Source organism: Cetorhinus maximus, chromosome 21 (assembly GCF_964194155.1).
Source record: "Cetorhinus maximus chromosome 21, sCetMax3.hap1.1, whole genome shotgun sequence".
Taxonomy (NCBI): domain Eukaryota; kingdom Metazoa; phylum Chordata; class Chondrichthyes; order Lamniformes; family Cetorhinidae; genus Cetorhinus; species Cetorhinus maximus.
The window spans coordinates 91,571,000-91,593,048 of record NC_135899.1 but is presented as its reverse complement, the minus strand read 5'-3'; the positions used below and the strand labels follow the sequence as shown (position 1 = coordinate 91,593,048).

The 22,049-nt window shown below is 40.2% G+C and overlaps 1 protein-coding gene across 5 annotated transcripts in view; it reads left to right on the top strand.

The window, feature by feature from the left end:
* Positions 1-22,049, top strand: part of wasf2 (WASP family member 2) — a 44,964-nt gene that overhangs the window by 5,689 nt on the left and 17,226 nt on the right. For 4 of the 5 annotated variants that reach the window (XM_078567444.1, XM_078567443.1, XM_078567445.1 and 1 more), the window contains exons 2-5: positions 15,701-15,866; positions 17,070-17,204; positions 18,768-18,921; positions 20,184-20,301. In XM_078567444.1, coding sequence (XP_078423570.1) covers positions 15,734-15,866; positions 17,070-17,204; positions 18,768-18,921; positions 20,184-20,301 — 540 coding nt within the window. In that variant the 5' untranslated portion in view covers positions 15,701-15,733. Of the gene's footprint in view, positions 1-4,758; positions 4,992-15,700; positions 15,867-17,069; positions 17,205-18,767; positions 18,922-20,183; positions 20,302-22,049 lie in introns of those variants that run through there. The other variant, XM_078567447.1, reaches the window with a different exon arrangement.

Here is a 22,049-nt window from a genome sequence, read left to right as displayed (position 1 = left end):
TCTGCAAATGGATTGGGCAAATCAAATTAGTAACTATACTGTAGAGAAGGAATTCCTGGAGTGTATATGGGATGGTTTTCTGGACCAATACGTTGAGGAACTAACTAGAGGACAGGCCATCCTAGACTGGGTATTGTGTAATGAGAATGGAATAATTGGCAATCTAGTTGTGCGAGGCCCCTTGGGGATGAGCGACCATAATATGATAGAATTCTTCATCAAGATGGAGAGTGAAGTAGTTGATTCTGAGACTAGGGTCCTGAATCTTAATAAAGGAAATTACGATGGTATGAGGCGCGAGTTGGCTATGATGGATTGGGAAACATTACTTAAAGGGATGACGGTGGATAGGCAATGGCAAACATTCAAAGAGCGCATGGGTGAACTGCAACAATTGTTTATTCCTGTCTGGCGCAAAAGTAAAACAGGAGAGGAGGCCAAACCATGGCTTACAAGGGAAATTCTAAACTGCTCCCAATACTCAGGCCTGTTGCTTTTTCTGGCCAATTTGTATGCCTCTTCCTTGCATCTAATACTATCTCTGAGTATTGGGAGCAGTTTAGAATTCAGCAAAGGAAGACCAAGGGATTGATTAAGAAGGGGAAAATAGAGTACGGCAGTAAGCTTGCGGAGAACATAAAAACTGACTGTAAAAGTTTCTATAGGTATGTGAAGAGAAAAAGATTGGTGAAGACAAATGTCCCTTACAGTCAGAAACAGGGGAATTTATAATGAGGAAGAAAGAAATGGCTGACCAACTAAATACATACTTTGGTTCTGTCTTCACAAAGGAGGACACAAATAACATACCAGAAATGTTGGAGAACACAGGGTTTAGTGAGAGGGTGGAACTGAAAGAAATCAGTAGGGAAATGGTGTTGGGGAAATTGATGAGATTGAAGGCCGATAAATCCCCAGGACCTGATAATCTACGTCCTAAAGTATTTAAGGAAGTGGCCCTAGAAATAATGGATGCATTGGTGGTCATCTTCCGAGATTCTATAGACTCTGGAACAGTTCCTACAGATTGGAATGTAGCTAATGTAACCCCACTATTTAAAAAGGGAGGTAGTGAGAAAACAGGGAATTACAGACCAGTCAGTCTGACGTCGGTAGTGGGGAAAATTCTAGAGTCCATTATAAAAGGTTTAATAGCTGAGCACTTGGAAAACAGTGGCGGAATCGGACAAAGTCAGCATGGATTTACGAAAGAGAAATCATGCTTGACAAATCTACTGCGATTTTTCGAGAATGTAACTAGTAGAGTTAATGAGGGGGGTGCAGTTGATCTGGTTTATTTGGACTTTCAGAAGGCTTTCGACAAAGTCCCACGTAAGAGATTAGTGTGTAAAATTAAAGCGCATGGGATTGGGGGTAGTGTATTGAGATGGATAGAAAACTGGTTGGCAGACAGGAAACAAAGAGTAAGAATAAACAGGTCTTTTTCCGAATGGCAGGCAGTGACTAGTGGGGTACTGCAGGGATCAGTGCTGGGACCTCAGCTATTCACAATATATAATGATTTAGATGAGGGAACTAAATGTAATATCTCCAAATTTGCAGATGACACAAAGGAAGGTGAACTGTGAGGAGGATGCAGAGATGCTTCAGTGTGATTTGGGCAAGCTGAGTGAGTGGACAAATGCAGTATAATGTGGATAAATGTGAGGTTATCCACTTTGGTAGCAAAAACAGGAAGGCAGATTATTATCTGAATGGCTGTAAATTGAGAGGGGAATGTGCAACGAGACCTGGGTGTCCTTGTATACCAGTCGCTGAAGGTAAGCATGCAGGTGCAGCAGGAGTTAAAGAAGGCAAATGGTATGTTGGCCTTCATAGCCAGAGGATTGGAGTACAGGAACAGGGATGTCTTGCTGCAATTGTGCAGGGTCTTGGTGAGATCACACCTGGAATATTGTGCGCCGTTTTGGTCTCCTTATCTGAGGAAGGATGTTCTTGCTATGGAGAGAGTGCAGCGAACGTTTATCAGACTGATTCCTGGGATGGCAGGACTGACATATCAGGGGAGATTGAGTCGGTTAGGATTATATTCACTGGAGTTCAGAGAATGAGGGGGGAATCTCATAGAAACCTATAAAATTCTAACAGGACTAGACAGGGTAGATGCAGGAAGGATGTTCCTGATGGTGGGGGAGTCCAGAACCAGGATACGGGGCAGACCACTTTGGACTGAGATGAGGAGAAATTTCTTCACCCAGAGAGTGGTGAATCTGTGGAATTCGCTACCACAGAAAGTAGTTGAGGCCAAAACATTGTATGTTTTCAAGAAAGAGTTAGATATAGCTCTTGGGGCGAAAGGGATCAAAGGATATGGGGAGAAAGCGGGAGCAGGCTATTGAGCTGGATGATCAGCCATGATCATAATGAATGGCGGAGCAGGCTCGAAGGGCCGAATGACCTACCCCTGCTCCTATTTTCTATGTTTCTATGTAATGTAGGAAAATGCAACAGCCAATTTGTAGGATCAAACTCTGACAGTGATAATGACCAGATAATCTGCTTTTTTTGTGATGTTGTTTGAGTGATGAATATTGACCAAGTTAGCAGGGATAACTCCGCTGTTCCTCTTCAAACAAGTGCCATGGTATCTTTTAGATTCCCTCGCAGGTAGTTGAGGCCATGATTTAATGTCTCATCCAAAAGACGCTTCCCCCCCAGCAGTGCAGCATTCCCTCAGTACAGCACTGGAGTTTCAGTGTTGGTTTTTGTGCCAAAACCTTGGAGCAGGACTTGAATCAGGAAATTTGTAACTGAAATCTAAACTGAGCTACAGCTGACGCTCCTGCAGAATATACACGGTTTTCAGAATATGGGAGGAGAAGCAATATTCCCCCACCCCAGAAAATGTTAGGTGTAATCTCTGCTTTGCTAACGTTCAGCTACCTGCTGTGTTTAGGCCTGGTAGAAGCCATGTATAAGCAATTGTTTCCTGTCTATTGTGTCACCTTTCAGTCCATGTTGCTTGGAGAAAGGAGATGGCAAATCTGGTAAGTGTTATCATTCTGCTGACCCTGCCTCCTCCTCCTGTTAGCCCTTCAATGGGGTAGAAAAATCTTCTACCCACCCCAGCAAGAATTCTGTGCATCATCTTTGTGCTGTGGACTCTGTTTGAGTCCTGATCTTTCTTATGTCACTACCTGTCCACCCCGCCACTTTATGCCAGCATTATACCGTGAAGTTAGCCGAAAAACAATTTAAAGGAGTTGGATGATGTAGGCAAGTTAGTAATATAAATGAAAGAAAGAGTCATCAATTAAGCTAGCAAAGATCAGTTATATTTAAATGCTCAATAATGCATTACAGTTACTGTAAATGTTCACTCAGAGAAATTGTGTTGCAGCAGTGTAGAATATTTTAAGATTATTTTGCTTTTGTATTTGTAGAGTGCATCGTGTGAAACCAAATTTGCTGCCTGTATGCAGAAAGTAACAAGTACATCTTAGCAAATTACAGCACTGGAATCCTGTCAGGCATTTTGGCTGGCGTCATGAAAAATATTGTTGTCTGGACTTTGAGGTTACTTCACAAATAGATCCATGTCCTTGCTCGTGCTTTTTTTGTGTGTTGCTTTGTTAGGAAGTGGTGTAGAACTTAAAATGTGTTTTTGTGACAAACCATAGCCTTCAAAAACCTTGTAACTGGTGGACTTCACTAATAAATGTAACTAGCATGGAAAATCATTTCACGCTCTTATTGTCCCCAGTAATCACTATTTAAGTTGACCCATCTGTTTTCCAGAAATATTTAGTTGGGTGTGGTTGAGCTATCTTGGCATTCTAGGTTAGTTTGGAGGGGTGGATAAAGAGAATAGGAACAGAGCGGGTAAATATAATTAAATCTAGTGTTTATGTAAAGAATAAACAGTGCGTGTATACTGGTTGGGTTAAATGGCCTGTATCCTGATTGCAACGAGTATGAAAGACAAATATTTTTTTCTGATTTATTTATTTTTGAGGATAAGAAGTCTGATCAAGTTTGGGGAATAACCTTTGGCATGATTTTTCAATGATTAACGAATTTTACACTTTTTTTTCTTAAGGATGGATTGTATTGTGAACCCTCAGTAATTTTTTAAAAATTGCTTTTAATAGAACTTCTGGTTGTCCTGTGACTCATGCTGGACTGTTCTCTGGTGTGAGTTTTGACAATTCAATTAGAACAGGAGCTAAGGCTCAACTTTTATTTCAGCCTTTTTCTTAGTTGTTCTCACTGCAGTCTGCTTTTTGTTTCTGAAGTTGAAAAGTTATATCATTGTTAATGCAATGAATTATGATGATTGCAAAAATTCATAATCTGTCATCTGTGACAAAAATTTACCATCTTGTGAAACATTTGGACAAACACTTACTATCCTATGGAAAACTTTGTAATCTCAAAAGTACAAAATGTTGCTCTGAAAGCTTGCAAGAAATGAGATAGACAGCTGACATTGAAGAGATCCGGTTTTCTTCTTTCTTCAGCGTAACGTGTATAATTGAAGCCCCTGTTCATCACGTGTAAAAAGGCATATTTAATTTACAATAATTGGTAAAACTTCTTATTGGAGAATATCAAAGTGCATAACTAGCAGTTGCTGATCTTATTTTTGTTTTTTTTTTGTATGTTTTTAAATTGTGGCAAATAACAATAGTTGTCATGTTTTTGGGGTTATTCTGCTAGATAACTTGGGTTTAATACCCTGCAAACAGGTCACTGGTTCCCTAGGATCTGATTCCACTTTTCTGTTGACTAGGTAAGCAGCAATATAATCCATAGATTGTAACATAACAGGGAGCCCTATTAAAATTGAAGTCAATGGGAATCAGGAGGAAAACTCTCCATTGGCTGGAGTCATACTTAGCACAAAGGAAGATTGTGTTTATTGAATGCCGTAGTCCCAGGACATTGGTGCAGGATTTCCTTGGGGTAGTATCCTGGGCCGAACCATCTTCAACTGCTTTATCAAAGAACTTCCCTCCATAAGATCAGAGGTAAGATGTTCAATGATGACTGCACTGTGTACAGTTCCATTTGTATCTCCTCAGGTAATGAAGCAGTCCATGTTTTCATGGAGCAAGACCTGAAAAGCATTCAGGCTTGTGCTGATAAGTGCAAGTAACATTTGTGCCACATGAGTGCCAGACACTGTCCATCTCCAACAAGAGAGAATCTCACCATCTCCCCATGACTTTTAATAGAATGGCATTACCATCACTGAATCCCCCACCAGAAAGTTATCATTGACCAAAAACTTGACTGAACCAGTCATACAAGTACTATGGCTACAAGAGCAGGTCAGAGGCTGGGAATTCTGTGGAGAGTAACTCACCACCTAACTCCCCAAAGCCTGTCCACCATCTACAAGTCACAAGTCAGGATTTTGATGCAATACTGCCCACTTGCCTGGATGAGTGCAGCCCCAACAACACTCAAAGAAGCTCAACACCATCCAGGACAAAGCAGCCCACTTCATTGGTACCCAATCCACTACCTTAAATATTCACTCCCTCCAAAACCTGGCGCACAGTGGCAGCAGTGTACACACTGCAGCAACTCACCATTACTCATTCGATAGCATCTTCCAAACCCATGACCTCAACCACTTAGGTGAACAAGGGGAGCAGTCACAAGGGAATGCTAACACCTTCGTGTTCCTCTCCAAGACACATTCCCTTTTGTCTTGGAACTATATTGCTGCTTCTTCACTGTCGCTGGGGCAATATCCTGGCCCTCCCTGACAGCATCGTGGATGTACCTGCAGCAGTTTAAGAAGGCCCACCACCTTGAGGTCAGTTAGGGATTGGCAATAAATGCTGGTTTGCCAGTGACACCCATACCCCATTAACGAATAAGAAACAAGCCTTCCCTCTGTAGTTTGGCTGCAGGGTTGTATCAAATGCTGTTATGTGAATTCTCTTTTTATGAATTGTAGATTGGAAAGACACTTTTACCAATCACACTATTTGAAACAATAAGTTGTTTTACTGACCTAAGATTTAGAATGAGCAAGCGTTGTTTAACATGGTGTGATATATATATTTCAAAATATGGAACTCGCCACCTCTCCAACCATACGTCTGTTTACAGTAACCTCAAACTACGTCGACATTGCTTGTCAGCTTCCATGGAGGTTTAAACCACTTAGCCTTGCATCCAGCAGAGTTTACAGACACTCTTGACTTTTCTCTTTATTGATTTGGCTGCCAATGTACCTCTGAGAGATGAAGTCTAAAGTGTGGAATGTCGTTTAATCTGAATAGTGTCAGTTTGTTATACTTCCCAGACACAATATGAAGATCTCCACCATGAATTCATAAAACATTGGGCTGAATTTTCACCGATTTGGGATGACCCAACAGCCATTTAAAAATAGCAAGTGGCCCCAATTCTGGGATCCCAACCCCATTCTCAAAGTTTAGGAATTTTGGGAATGCCTTTTGAGGGTGCAGGCTGGTTTGGATGGCGAGTCAGCACCCTGCACTCCCAGTCTGGCCGGCTCCATTGTGGGGCTGGACATACCCGAGTCCTGTGCAATTTTCATGGAGTTGGGCCAGTTTTTCAAAGCGTCATGGTTCACAGCACCCCAGAGCTCTCAACCAAGCACCCAAAAATTAATTAGCCTATTGAAACATCTGAGCCCCAGGGAAACATTGCTCGATTGACAGTTCTGGCCCTCTGATCTATGCTGTCAATTTCACAATGTTTATTTGCACAAGATAGAGGTTTACTTGCAGTTTCTGCTATTGATGCTTTAAAGGGTCTGTGTTATGAGGCAGCCTCATGGTAAATCCCAGAGGGAAGCGTTAAACGACTGTCATAACCTATATTTTTAAGTGGTATATATGAGTTGCAATTCTTAATTCAGGAATCAGACCACCAGTTCTTGAGAGGTTTTATATTAAACTAAATGAAACATTTTATTAATTTACACAAGTTAAATACATCAATTTGGCTGCAAATTACTACTATCATAACTTTTAACAAATTCCCAAACTAATCTTCATTAAGGCAACAGCAACCCATAAACTTAACCAGACACCAGGCAAAGCATTTTCACTTTACAAATTCAAAATAAAGTTCCTTTCACTTTGGCTGCTGTGGAGATAGTTGTGGGCTTACAGCTACTTTGATCTTACATTGCCCCCTGACCCCCACACACAAAACTGCTAACCTTACATCTAGCACAGCTCATTGAATGTAAATTCTCACTGTATCACCAGCCTCTTCTAACAACAAAACCCCTTTCATAGTACTAATTTTATTACTAATATAAACATATTGTTTGGTCTCTGCTAGCTAGGTGCCAGATTTCACTCGCTGCCTTGAATGCTGTATTCAAAAAATGTAAATGTGAGGGGTATAGACAGAGTAAATGCGAGTGGGCTCTTTCCACTTAGATTAGGAGAAATAAACACGAGAGGACATGGCTTAGGGTGAAAGGGGAAAGGTTTAGGGGGAACATTAGGGGGAACTTCGTCACTCAGAGAGTGGTGAGTGTGTGGAACGAGCTACCATCTGACGTGGTAAATGCGGGCTCACTCTTAAGTTTTAAGAATAAATTAGATACATGGATGGGAGAGGTCTGGAGGGTTATGGACTAGGTGCAGGTCAGTGGGACTAGCGGAATAATATTTCGGCACAGACTAGAAGGGCCGAATGGCCTGTTTTCTGTGCTGTAGTGTTCTATGGTTCAAAATGCACTCTACCTTTCTTACATCTCAAAACTAGTACACATCAAAGTACCCAGGCTAGCTGGCTTTAATCCAATTAAGACACACCCACAGACTAAACCCCTATTTTAAAAGAAAAATATTTTCCAATAATATTATATACATCAGTAGCTTCATGACAGTCTTGATGATTGTCATTTATTGCGTTGTGACAAAGAGGTGTCTTTTTAAGAATGGAAATAAATTACTTTTTAGAACTTTTGTTTAATACATCCCATTGTCATGATAGGGTAAATTGCTTCTATACAGTGTATAGTGGATGAATGAGTATGGAAATGCCATAGCTTGGTTTGGGGTGATGAGGGGCCATAAGGGGTGTGTTGGGGGGCATGAAGTGGTATGGATAGGGCACTGGAAGTGTGCGTTGGAGGGGGTGAGGGCTGAGGGGCTTTCTGTTTTTGTTATAACTCAGCCGAAGTCCCACAGAGCAGAGACGGGCCATTTAAGCAGCCCATTTCTGGACCCAGCTGCCCCTGTGGTTGCCTCCGAACTTTGCCCGGATCAGCTGGCCTAACTGCAGCCTGCATCTGCCTCCCCACCCCTTCCACAATGAAAACCTATCCTTGTGGGCACCTTCTCCTGAGATTGGGGGGAAGGGGGGTGAGCCTAGTATTTTCCCAACCCCCTCTACCTGCCTTGAGAACGAAATTGCAGCCCATTGTGTCCACTCTGCCGGTTTCCCCTTTCTACAAAATGTTTTGGCCGTTTATTAATCATATCTCCAAGCAAAAACAATACTTGCTGCCAGATGGTTGCAAAAAAGTGGTGGTTGTTAAGTTGCTAAACAGTAGCACAAATATGCTGCAGTACAACTATTATCGATGGGTGGGGCAAATAATAAAACTGACTGAAATCATCCAACAGGAAGTGTGCTCGTGGTTTGAGATCAGAAGCACATGGGGGAGGGGGGAAGAAGTCTATTCCTCATCAGTTGTCAGATATGTATAGGCTAGAAGGGGGAGATAAAAAGATTTTATAACCAATGATTCACATTAAACTGTAATCTGTGAACTAATTGAAACATGAGCAATTTAGACATATCTGCTAAAATGGTTTACTTTCAAATTCACTTCAGTGCTCATTGTTTCATAAATTGGTTTTGTAGTTTTTGGAAAAGAGGGGGAAATGTCTCTGAAAAGTTGCATAGCAGGCAAATTGTGAAGTAGCAGATATTAAGGAAACTTCAAGTTTGCAGAAGTCTGTAGGAAATAGCAGCACTGTGTCATGCAACTGGTGAGCAACTGCTATGTAGCTATTTTTGCCGTGATATTAATCACATTAGCTTAATTCTTCACAGCTTTCTTCAAGTTTCCAACTTGTCATGCTTGTACTGCATGAAGCCATCAATGATATTTACCAGTGTTTAAACTAATTGTTAAGAGACCTTGATAAATTTCAAAGGATTTTGTGATTTTTTTACAGTAGCTCATGCACTCTGCAAACAAATGCGGCACTTCAAGCTATTTTTGCCCCTGTTGCTTGATCTATGTTATTTCAGTGGACAATTTGATATTAATTGTAAAACCCTCCACTAGCATAGATCACATCATTCATGCTCATGACAGTGTTACTTTAGCCCTGTGCCCCTCCGACCTACTAGTTCATATGTCCATAGGCCTTAGATCATTAGATGGGAGGTGATGGCGTAGTGATATTGTCACTGGACTAGTAATCCAGAGACCCAGGGTAAAGATCTGGGTTCGAATCCCACCACGGCAGATGGTTGGATTTGAATTCCGTTAAAATCCGGAATTAAAATGATGACCATGAAATCATTGTCGATTGTATTCTGGTATTTAGGGAAGGAAATCTGCTGTCCTTACCTGGTCTGGCCTACATGTGACTCCAGACCCACAGCAATGTGGTTGACTCTTAAATGCCATCTGAACAAGGGGAATTAGCAATAAATGCTGGCCTAGCCAGCAATGCCCACATCCCATGAATGAATAAAATAAAAATAACCAGTCCCATGACGGAGAGCTGACAAATTGGAAATGCAGCCACCAACTTTGGCTGACTAACAAAATGGGCGTGAAAAACAACAAAGTGATCCGAAGGACCAAGATGCTTATCCGTATGGCAGCAAAGCCTGGACAACCAATTCCTCCTACTCCTTAGCATACAAGTTCAGCAGATAATAGGGAAGGCAAATGGAATGTTGGCCTTTATTTCAAAGGGGATGGAGCATAAAAATTGGGAAGCCTTGCTATACAAGGCACTAGTTAGACCACACCTAGAATTCTTGTTTTAGCCCCCTTATCTAAGGAAAGATGTACTGGCATTGGAGGCAGTCCTGAGAAGGTTCACTAGGTTGATTCTGGGTCTGGAGGGATTTTCTAATGAGGAGAGGCTGAGTAGGTTGGGCCTGTACTCATTGGAGTTTAGAAGAATGAGAGGTGATCTTATTGAAACAGATAAGATTCTTAGGGGGCTTGACAGGGTAAATGCTCAGAGGTTGTTTCCCCTTGTAGAAGAGTCTAGGACCAGAGGGCATAATGTCAGAGTAAGGGGTCGCCCATATAAGACAGAGAAGAGGAGGAATTTCTTCTGAGGGTAGCGAATCTGTGGAATTCTTTACCGTAGAGGGTGGGTCGTTAAGTATATTCAAGGCTGAGGTAGACAGATTTTTAATCAGTAAGTGAAAAGGCAGGGAAGTGGAGTGGAGGATTATCAGATCAGCCATGATCTCATTGAATGGCGGAGCAGACTTGATGAGCCGAATGGCCTACATCTGCTCCTACGTCTTATGGTCTTAGCAAGAAAAAAGGCTTAATTGCTTCCATCTCCAATGTTTACGACGCAGCCTCGGCATGTTCCTCATTTAAGTCAATGGTAGGGATTTTGACCCCTGCCTCCGGTAGTCTTGTCTGTCTTCCAACCTTGTTTCGAGGGTTTGCCGCACTATGAACAATCTTTCTCCACCGATTTCTATTCTCTGCTGCCCTCACTGCCTGTCGCATAGAGGCCAGTCCATTATCTGATATGATCCATCCATGCCATCTTGACTTGGTCTTGTGCACGTTTTCCAGTGTTTTTCCTTGCATTATCTCTTTTACAAAACACTCAGAATGATTGGTTTAGAAGGAGGCCATTCGGCCTGTTGTGTCTTCACTGGCTTTCTCAGCATTTTAACTTAGTGCCAATCTCCTGCCTTTTCCTCTTAACCCGGCACATTGTTTCTATTTAAATAAGCATCCAATGCACTCTTGAATGCCTCAATTGAACCTGCCTCTACCAGACTTCCAGGTAGTGCATTCCAAACCCTAACTACTCGCGGTGTGAAAAAGTTTTTTCTCACCTCGCATTTGCTTCTTTTGCAAAACATTTTAAAACTGTGTCCTCTGGTTCTCGATCTGTTTATAAGCAGGAACAGTTCCTCCCTATTTACTCTGTCCAGACCCCTCATGATTTTGAATACTTCTATCAAGTCTCCTCTTAGCTGCCTTCTCTCCAAGGAAAACAGTCTCATCTTCTCCAATCTTTCCTCATAACTGAAGTATCTCATCCCTGGAACCATTCTCGTAAACCTCTTCTGCACTCTCTAAATGCATTCACATCCTTCCTAGAGTATGGCGCCCAGAACTGTGTACACTATGCCAGCTGAGGTCTAACTAGTGTCTTGTATAAGTTCATCATAACCTCCCTGCTCTTGGACGCTATGCCCGTAGTAATGAAGCCTAGAATACTGTATGCTTTAGAAACAGCTCTCTCTACCTGTCCTGCCACCTTTAATGACTTACATACATATACATCCGGGTCTCTCAGCTCCTGCACACCCTTTAGAATAGTACCCTTTATTTTACACTGTCTCTCCATGTTCTTTGTACCAAAGTGTATCACCTCTCACTTCCCTGCATCGAACTTAACCTGTCACCAATCTGCCCACTCCACCAATGTCCCCTCCTGTTCGCATCATGTGTCCAAAATGTGTTAGCTTTCTTGATATCACTGTCTCAAACCAATTCCTCTTACCAGCAGCTTTGGAGAGCACCCACTTTTTTGTCCGCTTGGCTGTCCATGACACCCACACTATCCGTCTGAGTCCTTTCATTTCAAATGCTCTTATTCAAGCCTCGTCACTCTTGATGGCCCACCATGCATAGCCATACATTGTCACTGACCACACAAGTAGTTCTCTGGACTACGTGATATTCATCTTAATTACCTTTGTTTTGTCTTTGAGATGAATTTTTTTGTGATAATATAGGTGTTTTGACAGTTTTTGATCTTAGCTGGTCTGCTGAGGGAAGTGCTGGGTGAAGCCATCTCCACCAATCTGAGAGTAAATCAGTAAGCCTGAGAATAAAAGCCCACAAGATAGTTGGGAACCGCCTATTCTTTCACCCCCGCCCCCCCATTCTAACTATGGCAGTCACTTGAGCTGTTATAACCAAGCTCCTGACAACGTTCACTGCTTTCTCTTGCAAAATATTTAGACGTTTGTATGCAAGGAGCAAGTTGAGAGAAACCTGATCTATCCACCTTAGTTGCAAAATGTTAATTTACTGTATGGTGCAACCTCCACATGACTAAACAATATTTTGTTCTGTAATAACTGGTGTTATCAGAAGTGTAAACAGTTGAGTTAGTTACAACAGGGCCCCTCAATTTCTGTTACTTTGTTTGATTTATGGATGCAGTTAATGTCCGATGTAAATTCATTAAAAATGAACAAAATCATATAAATCAAGTTTCTGCCCCAGCCTCGACCCGTCAGCTAATTCTCTTTCATGCTTTTATTGCTGCCGGATTTGACTAATATTCGAATGCTCTGCCAGCTGGCTTCCAATTTTCATCAGGCCTCCCATTCTCCCCTCTCCATAAATGTCAGCACAAAATTCTGATGCCTGAAGCTAACTAGCACCAGCTCCTGCTTGTGCATCACTCCTGTCCCTCCAGCTAACGTTCGCTTCTGGTTCTCCTGCACCTCAAGTTTGAAATTCTTATTGTTCATCTCTCCCTATCTCTATAATCTCTTTCAGTCACCTCAGAACTCTTTGTTCCTCCAATTCTGACCACTTGCACAACCCCGTTATTGGTGGCTTTGCCTTCAGCCACCTATGCCCTGTGCTGGAGATTTCTGTTCCCTAACTCTTTGCTTCTCAAGCTGCTTCTCTTTTTAAAAACCCACCTCTTTGACCAAGCTTTTAGTCACCTATTCTCAAACTCCTTCTTTGGCATTTTTGTCTGATTGCGCTTCCATAAAGCAATATAAGTGAAAATTGTTGTAATTATCTTTCGCGGCATCTCTGTGAGCTGCAAGGTCGCTTCAGGAAATGTGGTGCTTCAGAACTTGGATTTCTTGCACCTGAGACATTTTATGCTTGTTTAAAAATCCTACGTTTTTGTGCTGGATTATTTCATTGTTGAAGTTGCTGGAACACTAATGAACCTCTATGTGGAACAAAAGATAATTCACCAAAAATTGTTTGGAATTTAAGCTTCAAGCAATAGGTTTTCTCCTTGTGTAAATGCAGTGTTATGTGGATGAGTGTAACATGCACCCGAGGTGACCAACTGTTCTCGAGAACTCGCATTAGAAAAGTTACTTCGAAGAAACAAATGGAGAGGCTGCTTTTATGTTCATTAGCAAGACTTCACAAGAACACTTGCCATTGCATTATGAAATGTAATAACTACCTGGTTTTTGATTGAAGGAGTACTTTATATTGGAACAATATCCCAGGCAACTAATGATGCTGAGTTGGCTGGAATCATGTTTAGTTGAGTGAAGTTATTTAGGTTGTTTTAAGTTCCTCTAGTGCAGTCAGTTCATTTATCAAATGGCATGTATCACTGTAAACAAAACTTAAAATCTGTGTAATGAAACAGTTTTGGGAATCATCATTTGCCTCAGTTGAACCTAGGTTAGTCGGCTTCTAGCCTTTCTATAAAGGTGCGTTGCTGTAATGGTGAAAATCTAGACAGCATGCTTTTTTTTAAAGTGTGTTTTTGAAATGATACGCCTGTAAGGTTTTGTTTCCATTACAGCATGTATGCATTATTTTCCTGTAAATTCAAATGGATGAAAAAGCAAGTTTGTTTTTAGAATTGTGAACTATTTGGCTGAAAATTGTGGTGCGGGGCAGTAGAGTGTGTGTCAGCCTATGGTGAAGAGTGATATGATAACTTAAAAAATGAGCTAAATGGACAGTTGCCAGTAAATGTTTAGAGCAAATTTGGAATGCAGACCAGCATTCTGAGATTGGTGCTTATCTGGGATGAGCTTGACTGCCTTTTGCACATCAGCCTGAAGCTGTTTCAACACACAGTTTAAGAAGAACTGCAATATTTCCGCTAGAAAATCTCCAGTCAGTGAACTGAATAAGATTTTAGCATAAGTTTGCTATCCTCCCATATTTTTGAGAACCAGTAAGTTGGATGTTTTGTTGAAATGCAATAGGTCAGCGGTCTGATCACTTTAGTCTGTTTAAGCTGAAGAGACCAACTTGACAAGATTTACAGTTGCATCAGTTAATATATTAGTACTCATTTTAACATTTGAGTGTAATTATTTCAAAATTTATCAGATTTTTTTGAGTTGATGCGATTGGCAGATTTTGTTTTCTTGAATTTGTGGTTCGTACCAGAAAAGTGAAGTTTTCAGTATCTAGCATACTCTGATTTAAAATTCAAATATTAATCATAAATCATTTTCCTGGGAAAATAGCTGCTACACAATCCTTGGATTTCTGTCACTTGGGGAACAATCTCAGCTATCTATGGCATTGCATTTAGAAGGGGCAGTGTTGAATGTTTTAAATGGAATTAGAAATCTGATCATGAAAAGATACTATTTATACAGTTATTGTCTGAATTTTCTTCAGAGTGCACAATATAATAGATTAATAAATCTCAATGTGCTAATAACTTTTAATTTTTAGTCTTAGACCAAGATCAGCAAATTATAATGCATAGTATTTTTTCAGACTGTTTGGTGCTTTAGATTTAGATGTTAGATGCAAGCAGAAGAATCCACAATGGACCAAATCCTTCATGACGTTGACCTTGGTGCATGGAAGAGTATTTCAGGCTCAATGAAACAACTCTGGTTGAACAGGTTGTAGAAGTTTAAATCAAAATTAAACTATGTACAAGCATGAGAATTCTAGATGACAGCATCATTGTGGAGTGAGTTTCACAGACACCTCTTCAGATTTTTTGATGCAGAATATTAGGGCATGGCTTTCAAGTGCTCAAATTTCCTGGCTTAAACATGAAGAATTCTTGTGGTGTTATTCCAGTTGTTAATTTTGACAGTCCAGCTACAACTTGCTGTTGCAGAGGGTGGGCACTGGCATGTGGTAGACCATCTTCATAATATCCTGCATAAGGTGAACCTGTATTGAGTTCAGTAGCAAGAGATTAGTTTACTCTGTAGCTTGCCAAAAAGATATGGACTGAATGGCTACAGATTCTAACATGCTGGCCTTATTATTGGTACAATTCTTAAAGGGGTGATTATTTTACAGATCTGTGACTATGCTAGAAGTTTTGGTGAACCAAACAGTTGACTGCACTTTGAGGGGGGGGGGGAGAAAAATTCCGAAAGGCAAAGGAAAGAACCATTTCAGAACTTCCTGCTACTTGCTATTACGTTTTCAAATACATAATGTTTAACTTGCAACTCATTTTGCTTCCCTTTCTCACTCATCCATATGTTAATAAATGAAATGAAGCCATATTAACAGTTTTACATAGTAACACTATATAGGATCGCATTAACTTCTGAAATCTATAATTGAGATGTGGTTTTATTAAAAGTATTTATTTTCCTGGAATGCATTGGAATGGAGACCAGGTGTGAAGTATTTCTGACTGTATAAAAAAACTTGAAGCCTTTATTTTAGCAGAATGAATATCTTTAGTAGTAATCTGTTCCTTAAAAATCATGCTGAAGCTTGCATGAATATTAAGCAGTACTATGCTCAAAATTTTCTGAATTTTTGTTTGATTATTTGTGTTTCTAGGTCTTTGTATCTTGCGTTAACTGCTGAACCACAATGCCTTTAGTGACACGGAACATTGAGCCAAGGTATCTGTGCCGTCAGCCTCTGCCTAATGGTGTTCAAAGTGAATTGGAATGTGTAACAAATATTACACTTGCAAATGTCATCAGGCAGCTTGGCAGCTTGAGTAAGTATTATGGTCTGTTTGTGTCTCATTTGTTCGTTTTTAAAAAGAGAGCCCATTTTCCTGACACGCCACTTTCAAAAATTGCTATTTAGTCTCTATTTACCTCAGATTGCTCATGATACAAAAATAAATAAGATTCAAAGTTTAAACTCATGTCTATTTTTGACTCCTTTTCTTTTGCTGCAACCTGCTATTCGCTGATCGAAATCTCAATGAAACGTGAGACTGCTACATTCAATTGTCTGTCATCAAAAGGTCAAGTTTTATTTAGCCTTCTAAAAACCCCATGTCCACTGCCTACAACATTGAAGGGGCTCAAGTCTGAGCTTTGGATATCACTCATTTGTCTCTGTATATAGCTTTAGATTTATGTGATGGGATTTATTCTCTACGACACCCAATATTCAGAACTTCTCTTTTGCTGACAGTGCCCTTGTATCATAGTATTTGGATCATCTTACTCATCAGTATGTTTTTCAAATAAAGGGAAGTGTATCATAGGAAATAGTGCAACATCTGTTCTCTTCGAGCTCCAGAATAAAGGAAGTGTCTAGGATATGTGTATATAGAAATCTGGCTGTCTGCCTCATAAATGGAAACAAATGTAAATATAAGCTATTTTTGTTTCCATAAAATAATCCAGGGAATGTTAAGCTTCATATTGAAAAGAAAATGCATTGGTGTACTGTTTCAAAATAATGAGTCGAGCTAGTATAAATATTTTACTTGAAGCTCTTAAATTTTAACTGGTTTATTTAATTGCAATTCTTGTGCTGTAATGGAACCTTTGAATACTATCTTTTTCATTATCCTTCATCTCTTCTTAATATCTTGTAACCAGAACACCCAGTTAAACTCTTGCCTAAGCCATATTGCTGTTAATGTTATTAAACTATCCTTGTCAGCTTTCCCCATACAATTTCCAACCCCCACCCGCACCCTGTATCCCCCCCAAGCAATTTTTTGCATTCAGAATATTTTGTGTATTTATGTTGATGCCTTTATTCCCTTTTTTTTGTAAGTTTTGTTTCCTTGTTGACTGGACAGGATGCAGCCCAGAAGGTGCTCCCATGTGTTTGCATGCAAGTACATTGAAGTAACTGAAAAAAACCTGATAGCATTGTGGAATTTCAATCTTAGCATTTTTAAATGAGCAATTTTATAATCTTTGGCTGTCAATCTGTTGTCTTTAATTCTTGTCAGGTAAATATGCTGAAGATATCTTTGGTGAGCTATTTAGGGAAGCAGGCAGCTTTGCTGTTAGAGTAAACAGCCTTGGAGAGAGGATTGACCGTTTGCAGGTTAAAGTAACGCAACTCGATCCCAAAGTAGAAGATGGTAAGAATGACTCTGGTGATGCTGTTTGTGTTCATTTAGAGATCATGTAAATGTTGCTTTCCTGTAATGTTGAGTTCATATAAAACATCTGGTAGTAGTGCAAACCTTTTCATCACTTCCCGGCTAGTATTTTTTAAACTTTGGTTATTGGAATGTTGGATGACACAAGGGCTTGAAGTTAAGATTGCAAAACCACAAGACAGCCCCTGTGGCTGGCAAAATTGCTCAGTATTGCTTTAGTAGAGAGGTATTAATTTTAAGAAAAATAATATTTTTCAATTTTTTTAAAATGCATATTGAAATTGACTTTAATTACACCCTTGCAAAAATAAGGAACATGCCATGATTTCACCAAATGTTTTTGTAGTATGTTAACCTGAAAGATAGCAATATTCTTGTAATCCTATCACTAGTTTAGGTGCTTGGTGATTGAATGCAAAGAAGAAAGACTTATTTTTTCTAATTGTATCTGGCAAGTTTTTGAATAAAAAGTATATTTGGTGAATTTTGCACTTAAAGTAAGACAGATTAATGCTGGTCAGCAGAGCAGTGTCTTCAGGCACCCATGGTCAGTATTGAGCATTCTCTGGCCAAGCACAGCCCAAATTAAAAACAGAAAATACTGGCCAGATGACTGTAGCGTGCCTAGTGGAATGAAGTAGTATTGTTCCTTAAGCTTGCATTGAGTTTTATTGGAACAGTGTAGGATGCCATGGGCAGGAAAGTAGAAATGAGACAGAGAATTAACATGGCAAGCAAATGATAGCTTAGAATTGCACTTGCCAACAGAGTGGAGCTGTACAGCAAAATGATCACCAAATCTGTATTTGGCCTCCCTCATGTAGAAAGGGCTGTATAACATGTAATGAATGCCATATACTAGCTTGGAAGAGGTACAAGTAAATTGCTACCTCACCCGAAAATAATGTTTGGAGTCCTAATCGGACAACAGGAGGGAGTGAAAGGACAATCTTGCATCTATTGTGTTTACGAGGGAAGGAGTAAAATCCCAGCTGAGGCAAAAGGACATTTATGAAAAACAATTTACAGTATACAATCTTCCTCGTAAATTGTCAATTTGAACATTGGAAAATAATATGTAGAAAGAATAATAAACAAAAAGGATAAAATGTATTAATAGAACTGGAAGAAAATATTAACATGATTTCCCCTAATGGACATGTAAATTCATTGTGTTGTGTATTGATGCAACCCAGGAGAGTCCAGGTTTCCTAAACTGTGCTAAGCCGTGGTCAGCCGAGATGATGGTGGGGCATTGCAGCTGGTCTTGATATTCCTCGGCTAGAGAAATGAAATAACAACCTGGAATTATGTTCCTGATTGAAATCCATGTATTTTGTGAGGAAAATAATGTGTGGATATTGGGGGAGCAGGGGTGGGGGGGGTGGGGGGATGGGGGGAGCAAGCTTACCCACAATGCCCCTTGAATAGTTCAAAAGCCTTGCCAGTTAGGCATGTAAATGCAGAGTGGCTGCTTGGGCAATGTGTTGAAAGACCAGCATGAGCACAGTTGAAGTTTTAAACAAATTTATTTATTTTCAGTTTCACTGCAAACTATAAACCTGAGGAAAGCCTTCAAAAGCTCCACAAATCAGGATCAACAGTTGTTCTGTCGGTCATCTCTGCCAGTTCCTATTAATGATACGTACAATACATGTGACAAGCCACCACCCCTTCATATTCTAACTCCTTACAGGTATGAGATGCTAAACCATCATGTGATATAAATAGGAATGCATTTAAAACTTTCGTCGGCTTGCATTTTAGAAAGTAAAGCAAGGAAAGTCGAGAATTTTTTTGATTTTAACTTATTTTGTGTAAAATGAATCTTACTAGTATTCTAGCAGGGGCTTGCCATGTTTTCAATGATGGGGACGAGTTGTTTCTCAGGATTTACTCCTGCTTATCGCAGACTTGGTAAAATCTCAGAAATCTCGTGAGAACAAAAATACCTTACAGGATTTTACCAACTTTCAACCTTTTAAATAATTATAAAGATTTTGCGTGTCATAATGTCATATAAGTTGCATGGCACATAACCTGAATTACTTAGAAATCTGCTAACTGAAACCTGAAATCCCAATTCTGTTTATTAGGGAACAATTATTTACAGACTGTTGCCTGAAACTTCTGCATTGGAAACTTTTTTAATTTTGTAAATCACCTGCAGCCCTGGTTCTTTGGGAAGTTGCTCAGGCAATTGTCCTTTCTGTCCTCCGACAGATGACTATTGACTGCTAATGTTTCAACTCCAGTGATCCGCTAATTTAATCTTTGTATAAATATCCAGTTTATGGAACTATCTACTAAACAAAATCTTTACAGTCACTAAAGGAAGGACAATGCATTTTAATATATATTGCTATGGACCAGAATCTGTTGGTAATTATGGACACCTTATTTTGTCCTCAAAATATCCCAAAGTTCTTCATATCCAAGTGAATCAGTTATGTCAGTAAATGTGGCAACCAATTTGTGCACAGCATATTGTCAAAAATAGCAAATTATTTGAATAGTCAGTTAAATAGTTCTTTTGGTGGTGAAACCTAACGATTAGTGTTAGCTGGAACACCAGCAGAAGCCCTTATGTGCCTTTGAATTGTGCTAGTGTTTTTTTTACATGGCTTAAACAGGCAGATACTTTTTGAGTTATAAGTACCATCCAAAAAATTGCATCTCCGAGAACACAGCAGACCCTCAGTTTTCCATTGAAGTGGCACTGTGGTGCACAACCTTTTGACTGGTAGACAAGCTGCTACCAACAAAGTTAGCTGTTTAGGGAAAATACATTTTTTTGAAACTTGAGTACGAAGGTATTAAAAGAAACTGTCACTATCACATTTTTTGGTAACTGGTTTATCGTTGCTTCACTTGCTGGGTCTTCAAAGTTAGCCAGTTCTGTCAGAATTCTAGTAGTCGTTCAACATTTGTGGTGATGGTGATTTCATTGTGTTACAGAGAGGATGGAAAAGACAGCCTTAAGTTTTACACTGATCCTTCCTATTTCTTTGATCTCTGGAAAGAAAAAATGCTGCAAGACACCAAGGAGATAATGAAAGAGAAAAGGAAACACAGGGTACTGCTTTATATTTCAATTTCGAATAATGGTGACTAGATGGTTCAAAATGGAAATTGTATGGAGTGCGATTCCCTTCATTTATGAATTGCATTTCCTTTGTGTGTTTTACCCTGGCAAGTCGGTACTGGCAATTAAAAATGACAGGAGCTTGGCAATCAGAACTGTGCTGAAATTATACCAGCTTGACAGGTGTAAATTGTATGCAAGAGGAATAGTTCCAAGCGACTATAGTGACTTAAAAATAAAAACCCAATGCCACAGAGATGCCAACATGCCTTCTACCTTGTGTGCATGTTATATTAAGACTCCTGATTATACAGAATCTGTCACTAGGCAGTGACTTGTGTGTAGATGTAGACAAGCTGCTTTCAATTTCAGTTGGCGAGTACAATCAGAATAGTGATTTAAACACCATTGTCTTTAAAATCCAGAGTGCAAGGGATTATGTTCTGAGCCTCCATATGGCAGTTAGTTGGCTATGGAGGAATGATCTGTTCATGCTGTTTGCCAGTGTTAATGCATTATTGATTGAACAAAGCTTCATGCATCAATTTAGTTACGAAGCCAAGGGTCTATAAGAAAGATGTTTTTTTTTTAAATTGGTAAGTGCATTGGAGCCAGATTTGGTGAAAGTGGAAGGAAAAGCTGAAGGAGAAAGAAAAGCTAATCAGCAGTTCCCTCATACAGCATCCTCTATCTACATTTATCTTCTATGTCTTAGAAAATGTCTTCATTGTAATATTGGGTTTAAGCTCTGCAGTCCTGCCACATCCAGTCGTGAATGGTGGTGGACAATTAAGCCACTAGCTGGAGGAGGAGGCTCCACAAATATCCTCATCATTAATGATGGGGGAGCCCAGCACATCAGTGCAAAAGACAAGACTGAAGCATTTGAAGCTATCTGTAGCCAGAAGTGGCTGGGTGGATGATCCATCTCGATCGCCCCCTGAAGTGCCCAGCAACATGGATGTCAATCTTCAGCTAATTCGATTCACTACATGTGATATCAAGAAGTGGTTGAAGGCACTGATACTGTGAAGGCTATGGGCCCTGACAACATTTTGGCAATGGTACTGAAGACTTGTGCTCCAGAACCAGCTGCTCCCCTGGCTAAGCAGTTCCAGTACAGCTACAACACTGCATACACCCGGCAATGTGGAAAATTGCCCAGTTATGTTCTGCCCACAAAAAGCAACCCAGCCAATTACCATCCCATCAGTTTACTGTTGATCATCAGCAAAGTGATGGAAGGTGTCATCAACAGTGCTATCAAGTGGCATTTGCTTAGCAATAACCTGCTCACTGCTCAGTTTGGGTTCCGCCAGGGCCACTCAGCTCCTGACCTTATTACAGCCTTGGTGCAGACATGGGCAAAAGAGCTGAACGCAAGAGATGAGGTGACATCAAGGCAGCATTTGACCGAGTACAACATCAAGGAGCCCTAGCAAAACTGGAGTCATTGGGAACCAGGGGGGAAAACTCTGCTGGTTGGAGTCATATCTAGCACAAAGGAAGATAGCTGTGGTTGTTGGTCAATCATCTCAATACCAGAACATCACTGCAGGAGTTCCTCAGGGTGGTGTCCGAGGCTGAACCATCTTCAATGACCTTTCCTTCATCATAAGGTCAGAAATAGGGATGCTTGTGAATGATTGCATAATATTCAGCACCATTTGCGATGACTCAGATACTGAAGCAATCTGTGCTCATATGCAGCAAGACCTGGGCAATATTTAGGCTTGGAT